This window comes from Rhinoderma darwinii, chromosome 9 (assembly GCF_050947455.1).
Source record: "Rhinoderma darwinii isolate aRhiDar2 chromosome 9, aRhiDar2.hap1, whole genome shotgun sequence".
NCBI classification, from domain to species: Eukaryota; Metazoa; Chordata; class Amphibia; order Anura; family Rhinodermatidae; genus Rhinoderma; species Rhinoderma darwinii.
Genome location: NC_134695.1, coordinates 86,841,842 through 86,857,445, shown reverse-complemented (window position 1 = coordinate 86,857,445; position 15,604 = coordinate 86,841,842). Strand labels below are relative to the sequence as shown.

Here is a 15,604-nt window from a genome sequence, read left to right as displayed (position 1 = left end):
GTCCAGTGTTGGGAGATCATAGCGCACACTGACCAGGACATGTTTTATAGTCATCTAGGTAAATAAATACTTTCTCAGGACCACGCCGCATCGCTTGTTGGCGTTTATAGAGCAGTATTAGTAAGTGAGCTCCCCCCCCATTGGGGTTAGACCTGATGAGGCTGGTGTACTTACTTTGAAAAATTATGCCAGAATGGCTGTATAATCCTTTCTCAAACGTTTTCTTGCCTGACATTAAAATTTGCATTTTGAGACCAAGTGCATTCATGATGTCATCTCAATCTCCTCCCGTATTCCTCCTCCCCCGCATGTTGAAATCTCGCACATGCTCAGTACAAGCTGCAGTCTTCCTTGCTCTGCAGTGAGAGTCTCTTCCAGCAGTAATTTTAGTGTAGATTACATCTTCTAACTAAATCTGCCACTTTCTTTTATAGCGGGACCAGGGAGACTGGAACTTGTACTGAGCATGTGTGAGACTTGAGCATTGCGTAGCAGAGGAGGGACACTGATAACTTGTCCGCTCTAGGTGGGAGGCTATTGAGAGAACATCATGCATATACTTGGACTAAAAAATGCAGATTTTATTATCAGTCAGAAAAACTTTGAGAGAGGATCATACAGCCATTCTTACAAGGATTTTCAAAGTAAGTACACCAGCTTCATCAGGTCTAAGATCTTTTTAATTCTGTATGCAGTTTGTATTGTGAAATCTGGTGGCAGATTCTCTTTAACTTTGATGTTTTACTCCTCTAGTGCCAGCTAAAGCTGCTTCCACAATTCTTTAGCAGTATGCAATGCATTGTGGGAGTTCTTATGATTTATTTATTTTTGTCTAAGTACAGATAAGACCTCATGCACACGGCTGTATTATGGCCCAGTGCTTCCTCCATCAGTCTAGGGGCTGTACCGTACCTCCAACATTTTGGCAGGTTCCAGTGGCCGTAGTATTCCAGAACTGAGTTTTCCATCGGAACGGAGCCCTGACCGACCCAAATGGAAACCATAGGTTTCCGTTTCTATCACCACTGATTTAAATGGTGACTGATCCGGTGCCAATGGTTTGTTTGTCTCCGTTGTGCAAGGGTTTAGTCGACTACGGTATTGATTGTCAAAACGACGGAACTCCTGCATAACGGAGACAAACAAACCATTGGCACCGGATCAGTCACCATTTAAATCAGTGGTGATAGAAACGGAAACCTATGGTTTCTGGAACGAAGCTCTGACGCAGATGTGAAGTGTAGTACATTTCCAAGTGCAACATCAGCATTTTTGCCTATGCTTCGGATGTGAATAGAGTAGAAAGTTACTTTTTGCTTTATCTTTGTCTGCACTAATCTCAGATCAGCGTTCTCACCTCGTACAATGTGTGGGGATCAACAGGTTGTGTAATGACCCCTCCCCCCATCTCGGAAACTTCACCCAAACATTAATAATCCGAATGCAAACTATAAAATAGTTCCGTTTCGAGTCCACCTGACACAGGGGAAAAAACAAGCAGAATAAAGTTCCATTGTGTAGCATTAAAATCAAATTGAAGGGCCGTAAACGCTCCCGCACCGCTGATGACTTTGTAGGAACAAATGCTGCGTGCGTCTGACTAAAGAGATTAGCGCGGCGTGATTGTGAGGAAAGTGGCGTCTACGCAAAATCTGCAAATACTCAAATGAAATGTATTTCTGAAGTGAGACATTGTGGTCTGTCGGGGGAGCAGCGTTCAGGAAGTTACAGGCAAAACCCCCAACTCATCCAATAACCGCGCCGCTAATCTGGTTTCCATGTACATTTTATTTTCCCTGAGCTGCTGTGTAGAGATCCGCAACCATGAAAACCAAATGTATATGTAATATATCTATTCATAAAGCTACACCTCCCCCGTTCACTGTATGGCTACAAATGTGCTGTTCAGGGGTCTAGAAAAGCTGGGTGTCAAGCCTATGGGAGTTATAATAGCAGCCGCGCTGGTGATCACCCAGCTATCCCATACAACTCAGGGCAGGACCTTTACAGGCTATTTATGAAAGGTATTGTCTTTTGTTTTTGTCCCCCCTCCTATACTGTTTTGTTTGGCACCATCTCTGCTTGCTGTCAGTGAATAGTAACATTCTTGTTCACATCCAGAGGCTGTAAACCCATATAGACCTAACACTTATCGCAGCTAATGGCATCCAGTCTGGACAATCCCCCGGGGGCTTAACATTCTGGACTCCCAATTTTGCTGCACTGATACATTGTAACAAACAATCAGGACATTTGTGCTGTTATCAAGAATGTTACTATTCACTGTCCGCAAGCCGAGATGGTGCAAAACTGAAAAAGTATATAGGAAAAAAACAGACCAATCCCTTTAATAAACCGCCTGTAAAGGTCCTGTCCTGAGCGTTCTGTTGATCTGTTTAGTTGACCAAGGATTGTTTAGACTGGATACAATTGTAGCAAACCCTCAGTTGTGAGCTTGACTAGTTCAGGAATTGTTTTTAAGCCTATGTAAAAAAAAAAAAAGTAAAAAATGTTTCCATTCACTGATGGAAAGCAGATGTCTTAAATGATGAGGAATGGGTGTTGCCCATATAGGGCCTCCCTCATCTATTAGCCAGAGGGGCTACAAACCGTGTCTTTTATTCGGAAGGGCTCGGCACATCTGTGCATTACACACAGCCCATTGATTTCAATTAGAACCGTGTAATTCTTAATTTCCCCAGTGGGGGTGCTGTAGGGAAACTGAGCACTTGCTGCCAGGTTTCCCCACACATTACAGCTGATCGCTGAATGTTCCAGCAGCAGGACACCCTGTAATAGCCTTATTGTCGCGGGACCTTTCTAACAAAAAGGTAATGTCAAGTGGAGAGTCCCTTTAAGCTTTCTTTACATGAAACTGGAAAACCCCTTTAAGAATAACACTTGCAAACAAAACCAGTGCTGCTCTTCCCTGTGGTACCTGGGTCTCACTTATACAGCAAGGTCTATGTTTTCTAGACGACCGGCTCTCCAGCTGGTGCAAAACTACAACTCCCAGCCGGCAGCTGTTCAGGGCATGTTGGGAGTTGTAGTATTCCAGCAAGCTGGAGAACCTAAAGGAAAATCCTTCATCACTCTGAATAAAAGCACTGGACGTGTAGTTGGCGTGACCTTTTATTGTCCAGACTGAGCAGCAGGTGGACGGTCCGGGGTCTCTATGAATGACGGGGTGTCACAGGAGGGAATCTTGTCTTCCGGGGTCTCGATGAATGATGGGGTGTCACAAGAGGGAATCTTGTCTTCTGGGGTCTCTATGAATGACGGGGTGTCACAGGAGGGAATCTTGTCTTCTGGGGTCTCTATGAATGACGGGGTGTCACAGGAGGGAATCTTGTCTTCCAGATGTCAGGGAAGCCTTGGAAGAATTTCAACAGGTCGTGAAAAACTACCAGTCCAGGGTGGAGTTGACGAAGGACCTGCAGAGAATGAGCAATGTAAGGGCCACACAAGACGCGGGGGAGGGGGGGGGGTGCCGCTCCTTGTACAGATCTGATATTACTCATCTCCAATCTCTCGTTTCCACCGCAGGAATCCGGCGACTTCTTTGATATCAAGGAAGAAGTGAACACGGACACAGTGTGCACCAAAGGTATCCACCAGATCTCCTCCCTGTGTATCACTGCCGCCTCATGTTGGGTAACACATTGGTCAGCGTCTTCCCCTCTAGTCACCCGCTGCGCCACCCTGCAACATTTCCTTCTCCGTAGATGTAAACCTGTAACCAACACAAATCGTGTTATAAACAATGTCACAACCTACATCACACAACTGTGCAACTAGAACTGGAAGGAAGTGCACAGAATAAGAAAAACATGGCTGCCTTCTTCCCAAACAGCGCCACACCTGTCCATGGGTTGTGTCTGGTATTGCAGCTCTGCTTCATTGAAGTGAATCTGGCTGAGCTGTAATGCCACGTATAAGGTGTGGTGCTGTTTTTGGAAGAAAGCCGCCATGTTTTTTCAAATCCTAGACAGCCAGTTTCTAAATCTTAGCTGACCCAGCAATCAGCTGATCGTTGCAGCCAAGTGTTTCTCCTGCAGCGGCCGCTACAGGTGAAATATAGTATTACATGCCGGGCATTCATATTAATAGCTGTACATAACCCTTAGGTAAGCAATATAGCCGCAGGGAAAGCGCTCATGCTTGTGAGGTCGTGTGACAATCTAGTGATCTTGTGCTGTACAATCATCTGCATCCGACGATTTCATGTGAATAAAGTTTAGTCATTGTATAGTGGAGAGGTTAGCTACTTACGATTTTTAGATCTCCGCTTACTGTGAGGGAATGGAAACATTTTTGTTGACATTCAGAGACTGCAACGCCGTCCTGATCCTATACAACTGACGTGTAGGGTTCGTTACAGTGTATGCGAGTCTGTCGTGTAAAGAGCTGTGCACTTGTCATGTCTATATGATCAGGGCAAGTTTATTGCCTCTGGATGAAAGCAAGAATGTTTTAATTTAATTGACAGCAAGCAGAGATTTTAAAAATTTGAAGAGCTAAAACACAAAAGTATGTTAAAAAGTTGTCACTTTTCACGTTACAAATCAGACTTTCCCTTTAAGTGTACTATAGGTCATGTCCACCGTTTTTTTTTTCTATTGCTCCAATGTATCTAAAATAAAAAGCAACTTTGCAAATAGTCTTGGTTTAAAAATCTCCAACCGTTTTGTGTATACAGCCTCTATACAGAACGGTTTCCATGGTTACAGACTACAAACAAACCCTGTGTAGTCTGATCCTGCAGTTTACATACCTAATCTATAGCTGGGGGCCGATGGAAAAGTGACACATGACTGGAGGATCTGACTACACAAGGATATGTTTGTCGTCTGTCACCATGGAGACACATAGGCCTGCATAGGAGCTGTATACAGTAAAAAAAAATAAAAATAAGGATGCGATGGAGGAATAAAAAAAATTGCAAAAGTCTACACACCCTTTAAATTGTATTCTGCCGTCTCTCATAGCAACAGATACATTTAGTAAAACTGCGGTCTCATCGGTTTCCCCTTCTACGTGGCACTTTGATCCGTGCAGCTTTGTATACTCAGAGTGCCCGTGTCCTACATGTACATCATCAGACCGGTTATTCCTCTCCGCACCGCCTCGCTGATGTCAGCCGCCGCTGTTTACCGCATTGATCTTTTGCTCTCTGCCATCAAGGCCGATTGTTTTAAGAGGGATTAAAATTCATAGCGGAGCGGAGAGAAGATTCTGCGTTGCATCTTCTATCACCAGAGCGGGATCCTTGTAATGAGAGTAAAGATTTCAGATGGCAATAGAAATAAGCGAGTTGCATAATCATGGAGGAGGGGGAGGGGAAGCCGGTCTGGGTTCTGTTTTTACCACCTCTGAATCTTAAGTCGACTTCTGTGTTGTGAGATCTCTCCTGGCTTCCAGTTACTAGATATATATTTTTTTTTTACCCCATTTGCCATATTCAAATAAAAGTTCCACTATTCAAAATCATTCTACAGGATAGTGGGAGTTGTAGTGTTTTGCGACCACAGTTCTAGAGGTTAAATCTACACCTTTTTGCTTGAGCAACTTTATAGTAGTGATCGTTACATCATGTCTTATATTCTAGTCACATCCAAAGCTGCATTTAAAATGTTGCAGGTTTCCTGTTAACACTCAGGCTGCAGGATCTCACAGGTGGCTGGCTAGTTCAGTATCGGGACAAATCATGCACTGCTGCAGTGCATTCTGGGAAGTGCAGTTCAATCTAGAGGCTCCGCTTATCTCCAAGGGGTATATCCGAAAACTCAGAGCAGCTTTGGATGTGATTGGAGTGTCAAATGTGATGTTACCTAGGAGCTGTACAATAGTAAAGGAAAAGTACTCCACATTGTGTGCACATTGAATATAATGCCATCATATAATGTACCAGGAATAATGTCTGATATGGGGGGGGGGGATGTTCACATGTGCCGGTTGCTGCAGTTTTCTGTATTGGGGAGAGGGGAACAGAACCTGAAGTAATGTAAAAACTGAAAAGAGCCGCACCTCTACTGCCACATACAAACCAGCCTTACATTACACTGATGTATAGTCTCCATATAGAAGTTATCTACAGTGTAACGTAAGATTATATTACGTACTGATCCTGAGTTATATCCTGTATTGTACTCCAGAGCTGCACTCACTATTCTGCTTGTGGTGTCACTGTGTACATACATTACATTACTTATCCTGTACTGATCCTGAGTTACATCCTGTATTATACTCCAGAGCTGCACTCACTATTCTGCTGGTGGAGTGACTGTGTACATACATTACATTACTTATCCTGTACTGATCCTGAGTTACATCCTGTATTATACTCCAGAGCTGCACTCACTATTCTGCTGGTGGAGTCACTGTGTACATACATTACATTACTTATCCTGTACTGATCCTGAGTTATATCCTATATTCTACTCCACCAGCAGAATAGTGAGTGCAGCTCTGGAGTATAATACAGGATATAACTCAGGATCAGTACAGGATAAGTAATGTAATGTATGTACACAGTGACTCCACCAGCAGAATAGTGAGTGCAGCTCTGGAGTATAATACAGGATGTAACTCCGGATCAGTACAGGATAAGTAATGTATGTACACAGTCACTCCACCAGCAGAATAGTGAGTGCAGCTCTGGAGTATAATACAGGATGTAACTCAGGATCAGTACAGGATAAGTAATGTAATGTATGTACACAGTGACTCCACCAGCAGAATAGTGAGTGCAGCTCTGGAATATAATACAGGATGTAATTTAGGACAATATATGTATGCAGTGACTCTGTGTGGGGGGGGGGGGGGGGATACTTTTTAGATGTGTAGGTTCCACACTGATCATTATTCATTTGCACACAGGCAAACACCGCACAGCTCATAAACCTCACTCTAAACCAAAGGCCACAGACGGCACCAAGGTGGATTTCCGGGAAGGAGAATGTAACGATGGCTTCATAGACAATGCAGAGCTATGGGCGAGGTTGGAAGAACTGGAGAAGCAAGAGGCGATGCAGGGAGAGCTGGAAGGGTAGGTGTCCTGTGACTGGCCTCATGTTTGTATGTGGAAACTGGGTAAATCCGTGGTCACCGCACAATGGCTGCCCGGACGAGGCGCGAGCTACTTCAATGGCTGCCGGGACGAGGCGCGAGCTACTTCAATGGCTGCCCGGACGAGGCGCGAGCTACTTCAATGGCTGCCGGGACGAGGCGCGAGCTACTTCAATGGCTGCCGGGACGAGGCGCGAGCTACTTCAATGGCTGCCGGGACGAGGCGCGAGCTACTTCAATGGCTGCCCGGACGAGGCGCGAGCTACTTCAATGGCTGCCGGGACGAGGCGCGAGCTACTTCAATGGCTGCCGGGACGAGGCGCGAGCTACTTCAATGGCTGCCGGGACGAGGCGCGAGCTACTTCAATGGCTGCCGGGACGAGGCGCGAGCTACTTCAATGGCTGCCGGGTCGAGGCGCGAGCTACTTCAATGGCTGCCGGGACGAGGCGCGAGCTACTTCAATGGCTGTCGGGACGAGGCGCGAGCTACTTCAATGGCTGCCCGGACGAGGCGCGAGCTACTTCAATGGCTGCCCGGACGAGGCGCGAGCTACTTCAATGGCTGCCCGGACGAGGCGCGAGCTACTTCAATGGCTGCCCGGACGAGGCGCGAGCTACTACAATGGCTGCCCGGACGAGGCGCGAGCTACTACAATGGCTGCCCGGATGAGGCGCGAGCTACTACAATGGCTGTTCTACTTTATGTAAATGCTAGTCATTGTATTGTGAAAAGATTGCAACTGTCTAATATACCTTGGGAAAGAGGATAGGAATTGAAACAATCTGTTCTTGCTGTCAGTGAATGGGAACATTGTTAACAGACTTAGGTAAACCGTTTTAAAAACACATTTATGGAGTTGGACAACACTCTTTAAGTCTATCAATCCCCTGCTGCTTCTTCACCGGTCCCTGTTCTTCCTGCTCCAGCCATGATGTGACGATCACTGAGGTCCAGGGATTAACTCCAGAGGTCACAGGTCATTTCTGGAGCAGGAAGAACAGACATACACGCTAAGCCTACCCATAGGGCTCCATTACCGGGGGCCTATAGAGTGTCCTTATGGCCTCCACCATGGGAGGCTATGGCCGATGTACACCTATACAGTGGGATACGTCGCAACCTTCTGTCGGAGGTTTACGATGGGGAATTTTTTGAGTGTATACATAAAATGGCGGGACATAGCGTGATGTATACAGGGCCATATATCAGCCAAGAGTTAAGGCGGTCGCCTCACAGAGGATTGTCTAGGCTAGATACAATTGTAGCAGATACCTTGCTGTGAGAGCTGGACTAGTTTAGGATGGGTTTTAAGCCGCTTTATGTAAATGGGAATGTTTCTTTACTGACAGCAAGCAGAGGTCTTGATAGTGGTCAGGAATTACAACAGCACAATGTGCTAGAACTTTTCATTTATAAAATGATTGAGGTTCAAAGGAGAACTCCACCAAAAGGGTTATGGGTTTCGGGGGAACTTAAGAGGGTCTTCTGAAAATTTGACGTTTAAATATAGAACTGTAATACCGGAAACTAAAACTGCCGGCAACAGTGAATGACCTTGTTTTGTGTTCTTGTAGAATAAGTGAAACTCTTCCATTTAATTATGAAGACGACAAAGAGAATCTGAAGACCGATCTGAACGTGGATCACGACCGCCGAGCTCAGGGCAACCACACGAAGCCCGAGCCGACGCAGAACGTGCCTCAAGTCAACGGTTCAATATTATCCAATCACAGCGACGAGGAAGAAGATTTGGAAAGCGGGAAAAATTCGGTGGCGACCATCAACTTTACTCATACGGTTGAACCAAAAAGGGTGAGAACTGACGACTCCAACAACTCTGATCTAGAAACCAAGCTCGTACCATGAGCCGTTCTGCAACTTTCTGATAGATTGTTTCAATTACTCAATGTTTTCAAGATGTCTGCTTGCTGTCAATGAATGAAACCCTATCCTGACCTTGTCCTGCTCACACAGCTGCAGTGCTCAAGTGATTTACAGCTCTTTCTCTCTGAGCACCTATGTGAGCTGGACTAGGATTGCACATCTTTTCAGCCTCTGGATATAAACCTGTCAGAGAATGGGAAGAGTCTTGATACAGGTGCAGGGCTTGTTACAGTGTATCAGAGCGCCCTCTTGTAGGTTATATCAGAAAGTTGCAGAACTTTTTTTACGATCATTAATACAAATGTTTTATTATCAGGTGAGAATAAACACCGGAAAAAATACAACTTTAAAATATAGTGAAAAGAAAGAAGAAGCAAAACGGAAAAGGAAAAACAGCAACGGGAACGGTCATTCTGCGCCAGAACTGCCCGTGATCAAGACCCCGGCCGATATTTACAGGTACGGATCTTGTCTGACATCTCCCGCGTAGTAGTCGGATATTTTCACCGTTCACTTCTGATCTTCTCGAGGGAGCGGCAGACATTTCCAGACATCCCATAATTCTACCACGATTATCCCTCCCCCACATGATCCTAATATTACACAGAACCTTCTGGAAATGCCATAAATGTCTCCAATGGGAAAACACCTGTAAAGAACCGGTCAGCAGGTCTGAGCGCTCACAACTGCTGGTGGTGTCGGTCGTGTGCGTTGCATGACAGAGGGATCTACGTTTTGCTTCCCTGGCGCTGCGATCGCAAGTGCAAATCTCTGCTCTGAGGGACTTTCTCCTGATTGGATGCCAGAGACGTCACTCAGATGGGGGGGGGGGGGGGGCGTGTGGCACTTGCAGTCGCTGCACCCGGGATATCAAAACTTCGATCTCTCTGTCGTGCAACTTGCATGAAGGACAACACCGGCATCGTTGCGCTGCGCTCACCACCCTGTAGAAAGCGCAGGGTGTAAAACTTCTGACCGGTTCTCTTTAAGAGAGAAAATTCTTACTGCCGGCAGCCACGATTAGCGGGATGTTACGGATTTAGGTGTAAGTTCTTTGGGCACTGTATAAATCTTGTATGCCCCCTAGTGGCGGCGCCAGGCAGCCATCATTTTATTATATTACTCAATGGTTTTATGAACAGAAGCAGATCAGGGACTCTGGACCCTATAACGTTCTAGAATGAAATTAATCTGCTACAAATACACAGTGGAGTCCCGTTATTATGAGCAGCCCCTACTTTGGATGTCGGCAGCGCGTGGCCCATGCAGGAAGTGACGTGTGGTGGGCTTGGTGGGTATATAAGGTGTGCGGTCGGCTGTCTGATCACACATCACTCGATCACTCGTTGTCATGGGTAAAAGGGGTGATTTCTTTAGAGTTGCAATTAGGGCTGATTATTGGCTTTCGGGCGGAGGGTGTCTGTATTTCTCACACAGCGCAGTTTGTTAACCATTCGCGTGCTGCTGCGGTGACCGTGTATTGTGAGTGGACAAATGGCACCATTGGGAATAACCGACATGGAAACTGTGGAGCCGTTGATGTGAGCGCTGAACGTCGGCTACGGAGGTGCGCGAGGTTCCGAACGACGCCATACAGTGGAGCAGCTCATCGTGAAAACCAACCAGGGGCCACCAGACGTGGGTCTAAAACAAGTTCAGTGAACACGACTGCGTATGCGGCTCCGAAGAAGATGGACGGTCACTGCTCCAATGTAACGAAGGTGCAGCAGAAAAGAAGGCTTCAATGCACGGCGGTATCGGAATTCGACCACCGATGATTGGTAAAGAGTTGCCTTCTCCGATGAGTCACGTTTTCTGCTTCACGGAACGGATAGATGTTGGCGTGTCAGGCGAGAAACATCCGAGAACAAACACCCGGCAGCCATTGCTGGAAGAACACGAGCCGGTGGCGGCAGCGTTATGGTCCGGGGAACTTTTTCATGGCATTCTCTGGGCCCACTCAACCGATTTGGGTGTGAATCCATCGTCACAGATCACGGTCCCCCATACATGCTGATTGCCTTCCCTGGGGCAGATGGAATCTTCCAGCAAGACAATGCGACATGTCACACGGCTAGAAACGTCCGACAGTGATTGGAAGAGCCCGACCGAGACCTCCAAGTACTTCCCTCGCCCCCTAATTCTCCAGACTAACCCAATTGAGCATCTGTGGGACCTCGATCGTCTTGTTGACTCTCTGGATCCTCCAGTAAATGTGGGATGTTCGGCAGTCAGCGCAGCGCCAGATACCGGAGACCGACCAGCACCTTATTGAGTCACTGCCCGCCCGTCTACTGCTGTCCGTGCTGCACACGGCGGTTACTCTGGATATTCGCTGCTGCTCATAATAAGGGGACTCCACTGTGTATATGACCCATTTAGATTTATAAAAACTGATGGAGTAAATGGCATATGACTGAATAAATATTTTCTACATCCATGACCCTTCTGAACACTGATAGACTTTCAATATTAAGGTCCGTGGTTCGTAGTTCTTGCTTCCCCCTCCCCTTTAAGGTCTGTGGTTTGTAGTTCTTGCTTCCCCCTCCCCTTTAAGGTCTGTGGTTCGTAGTTCTTGCTTCCCCCTCCCCTTTAAGGTCTGTGGTTCGTAGTTCTTGCTTCCCCCTCCCCTTTAAGGTCTGTGGTTCGTAGTTCTTGCTTCCCCCTCCCCTTTAAGGTCTGTGGTTCGTAGTTCTTGCTTCCCCCTCCCTTTTTAAATACCAAGTTCTGAATTCCACGAGAGGATACAAATAAAATCCATTGACACTAGAGCTCTGCCTGAGTCGTGTGCTTCACATTACAGGGTGTTTGTGGATGTGGTGAACGGAGAATACGTCCCCCGGAAATCCATCATGAAGTCTCGAAGCCGCGAGAACAGCGTGTGCAGCGACACCAGCGATCACGGATCCAACGACTTCGAGGACAGAAGATGTTTCATGAGAAATATCAGCCTGGAGGACAACGCCTTCAGTGACCCCAGCGAGGAGGACGACCGGGGGCACAGGAAGACGTACCCCGTGCCTGGACAACTAGAGGTGAGACGTCCGAATGGAAAGTCTGCTGTAAAACCAACACTCCCAGCGGGCTCTGACACACCGTCACATGCTGGGAGTTGTAGTTTTACAACAGCTGCTATATATGAATCTACACATGTAAAGGATGAGTTATAGGCTATAGCCCGTCACCATCTCGTCATTACAGGGGATGTCTATATTCTACCTAGTAGTGGGGTCCTGGCGCTGGGAACCCCTCCCCACTGATCAGAGGACGGGGCTGATGGTCCTGGCTGTGTATAGCATCCTTTGGGGGGGTGGGAGTTAGTCAATGTTGTGTTGTCCCCTTTAAAGGGTCTGTCTGTGAATAAAGTATAATATGAAAATTCTATTCCTCTCCATATTCAAGATCTCCGCTAGCTGTCAGTGAATAGAATCATTACTATTTTCCATCCAGAGGCTGAAAACTCATCCTGATCTAGTCTTGTTCCCTTAGCGGCACGACTTGTTACATGAAAGCTCTGATACACTGTAACAAGCCACGCACCTGTGTCGTAATGACTTGTTCACAGCATATGGATGTAAATAATAATGCACCTATTCACTGGCAGCAATGAGAGATCTTGAAAATGGGGAAATGCAATAATCACAATTTATTTGCAAAAAAACTGGAAAACCCACTTTACAGGTCTTCTAGTTGGTCTCGGCACAGACACTACTTGCAATATGATGGTTTACCCCGCGGCCCCAGGACAAGGGAAGTCTCTGCACGTGTCTCTCCCTGGAGGATCACTGGTCCTACTCAATGAATTAGAATATCATCAAATAGTTACATTTATTTCAGTAATTACATTCAATACGTGAAACTCGTATATTCTATAGATTCATTACACACAGTGAGATCTAGTTCCAGCATTTTTTTCTTTTAATGTTGATGATTATGGGAACAGTAACTGAAAGCCCCAAATTTAGTATCTCAGAAAATGTGAATATTGGGTAAAACTTGATGATTGTAGACTCGTGGTGTGACACTAATCAGCGAATCAGCACAAAACACCCGCAAAGGTTTCCTAAGTCTTTACCAGGACGGGTCTCCTGCTCAGCGTCCACAGTCCTGTTTTCAGATGAAAGTAAATTTTGCATTTCATTGGGAAATCTCGGTCCCAGAGTCTGGAGGAGAGTGGAGAGGCGTCAGTCCAAGTGTCCTGCGGTCCAGTGTGAAGTGTCCGCAGTCAGTGATGGTTTGGGGGCCGTGTCATCTGCTGGTGTTGGTCACTGTGTTATATCAAGTCCAGAGTCAGCGCAGCGTCTAGCAGGTCATTTCCCAGCACTTCAGGCTTCCCTCTGCTGACAGCTTTATGGAGATGATGATTTCATTTTCCAGCAGGACTTGGCACCTGCCCACACTGCCAAAAGCACTAATACCTAATAACCACAGTATCACTGCGCCTGATTGGCCAGCAAACTCACCCGACCTAAACCCCATAGAGAATCTACAGGGTATTGTCAAGAGGAAGATGAGACCCCAGACCCAACAACGCAGACGAGCTGAAGGCCGATATCAAAGCAACCTGGGCTTCCATAACACCTCAGCAGTGCCACAGGCTGATCGCCCCCATGCCACGCCGCATTGATAACACCTCAGCAGTGCCACAGGCTGATCGCCCCCATGCCACGCCGCATTGATAACACCTCAGCAGTCCCACAGGCTGATCGCCCCCATGCCACACCGCATTGATAACACCTCAGCAGTGATACAGGCTGATCGCCTCCATGCCACGCCGCATTGATAACACCTCAGCAGTGCCACAGGCTGACCACCTCCATGCCACGCCACATTGATGCAGTAATTCATGCGGAGTCGGAGCCCCGACCAAGTACTGAGGGCAGATACTGGGCATACTTTTCAGTAGGACAACATTTCGTATTGAAATTGGGCTTATATAATATTCTAATTTTCTGAGACTAAATTTTGGGTTTTCAGTAACTGTTCCCATAATCATCAACATTAAAAGAAAAAAATGCTGGAAATAGATCCCTCTGTGTGTAATGAGTCTATAGAATATAGGAGTTTCACTTTTTGAATTGAATTACTGAAATAGAAGATCATCAAAAAATGTATTGAATTCATTGAGAATGAGTGACTAGTATATGAACTAGTGGACCACAAATGACTTTGTATAATGTTGGGGGCACTTTAAGGCCTCGTTCACACACAGAATTTTTCTGGCAATTTAAACCGAATGAAAAAATCTTTCTTAAAAATGCCAGCGCTGTTAAACTGTAACATGCGTTGTTTAAGGCATTTTTGGTGTCGTTTTTCACTTCGTGACAATTTTTACGTGCTTTTTTTTTTTTGGGGTGTTTTTGATGTCCTATAGTGAAGCCTGTGGGAAAAACACCAGAAAAAACCGCCGCTGACCAAAAAATTCCCTTAAACGCCACAAACCAGAACGCAGTTGTATGTAGTGTATTTGATATCGGACTATCGGTTTAACTAAAAAACCGCAGTGTGAATCCGGCCCAAAAGAGCTTTGTAGCGAAGTCACATAAAGGATTTATTCAGATTTGGCAGATTTTGTTGCAAAAATGTCTACGACTGAAAATCTCTGTTCCTTACATCCGAATGGGGTTGTTTCGGCAGCCGGTGCAGGGATTTCTCCAAACCCCATTCAAAAGAATCCAACCGTCACCAAATCTGCCATGTGTGAATATAACCCAATGCTTTATTCCCGTCTGGAGTGAAGATGCCATAAATATGGAATAGATGTAGGTCTAGGAACTGTACCAATGTTGTCTGGGTTACGGCGTCCGTCAAGGATAACTCGTGTCTATGGGGCAATGCTATTTAGGCATAAATGACCCAACACTTAACGCCGCGCTGCTGCATATTATGTTGGGGGTTGTGATACTTTTGTAACTCTGTTCCTTTAACTTTATCATGTTGTTACCTTTTCAGCCATTTTCGGGAATGGTAATCGAAAAAGAGCCTTTCTCTATGTCTGTGCCAGTGACTGGCATCGCCCACCCAGGTCTGCCCACTATCCTGGAAAGAAAATCTGAAGAAGTCGCGACCGATGCCGCCGAGGAAGCACCAAAAAGAGTCTCGAAATTCAAAGCGGCCAGAATACAGCAGAACAAATAGCCCCCCGCGCCGGAGACGACACAGCGGTCCGTTTACTCGTTCGCTCTGCGCCCGGTGATGAGTTTTCGTTTCTCTCCGTTCCTTGTAATCGTTCAGGTGAATTCAATCACTTTGATCGTTTTTCTTTTTGTAATAAATATGCAATTTTCACACTTTAGTTTGAGTGGTAGAGTCTGCACCGTCTACATCTGCGTCTTAAAGTGACGGCGCGGTGCGAGGAGACCCTCCCCCCTCCCCCTGTATTCCCTGCTGCATACACTGATGGGGGTTATGGTTTCATAAGACAATAGATGTAGAGATGTTTTTGCCTTTTTATTTGTACTGCCAGGACCTGGAATCCTTTTTGGATGGTTCAGCTCAGGAGAATCTTCTTGGGTGCATTGATTTAAAGGGACGCATCTGCGCTCAAACAGGGATTTCCATAATTGAGCGTGTGGCAGGAAGCGACACATTGTGCCAACACCCACGCACAATGCCGACCCTACTGTACCTTGAAGATGAGGAGGCCTTTCC

At 46.2% G+C, this 15,604-nt stretch overlaps 1 protein-coding gene across 1 annotated transcript in view; it reads left to right on the top strand.

The window, feature by feature from the left end:
• Positions 1-15,248, top strand: part of URI1 (URI1 prefoldin like chaperone) — a 48,230-nt gene extending 32,982 nt beyond the window's left edge. Inside the window, exons 5-11 of the mRNA XM_075838405.1 lie at positions 3,361-3,452; positions 3,547-3,607; positions 6,880-7,048; positions 8,644-8,881; positions 9,270-9,412; positions 11,757-11,988; positions 14,906-15,248. Coding sequence (XP_075694520.1) covers positions 3,361-3,452; positions 3,547-3,607; positions 6,880-7,048; positions 8,644-8,881; positions 9,270-9,412; positions 11,757-11,988; positions 14,906-15,091 — 1,121 coding nt within the window. The 3' untranslated portion in view covers positions 15,092-15,248. The remainder of the gene's footprint in view (positions 1-3,360; positions 3,453-3,546; positions 3,608-6,879; positions 7,049-8,643; positions 8,882-9,269; positions 9,413-11,756; positions 11,989-14,905) is intronic.
• The last annotated feature ends 356 nt before the right edge of the window (positions 15,249-15,604 follow it).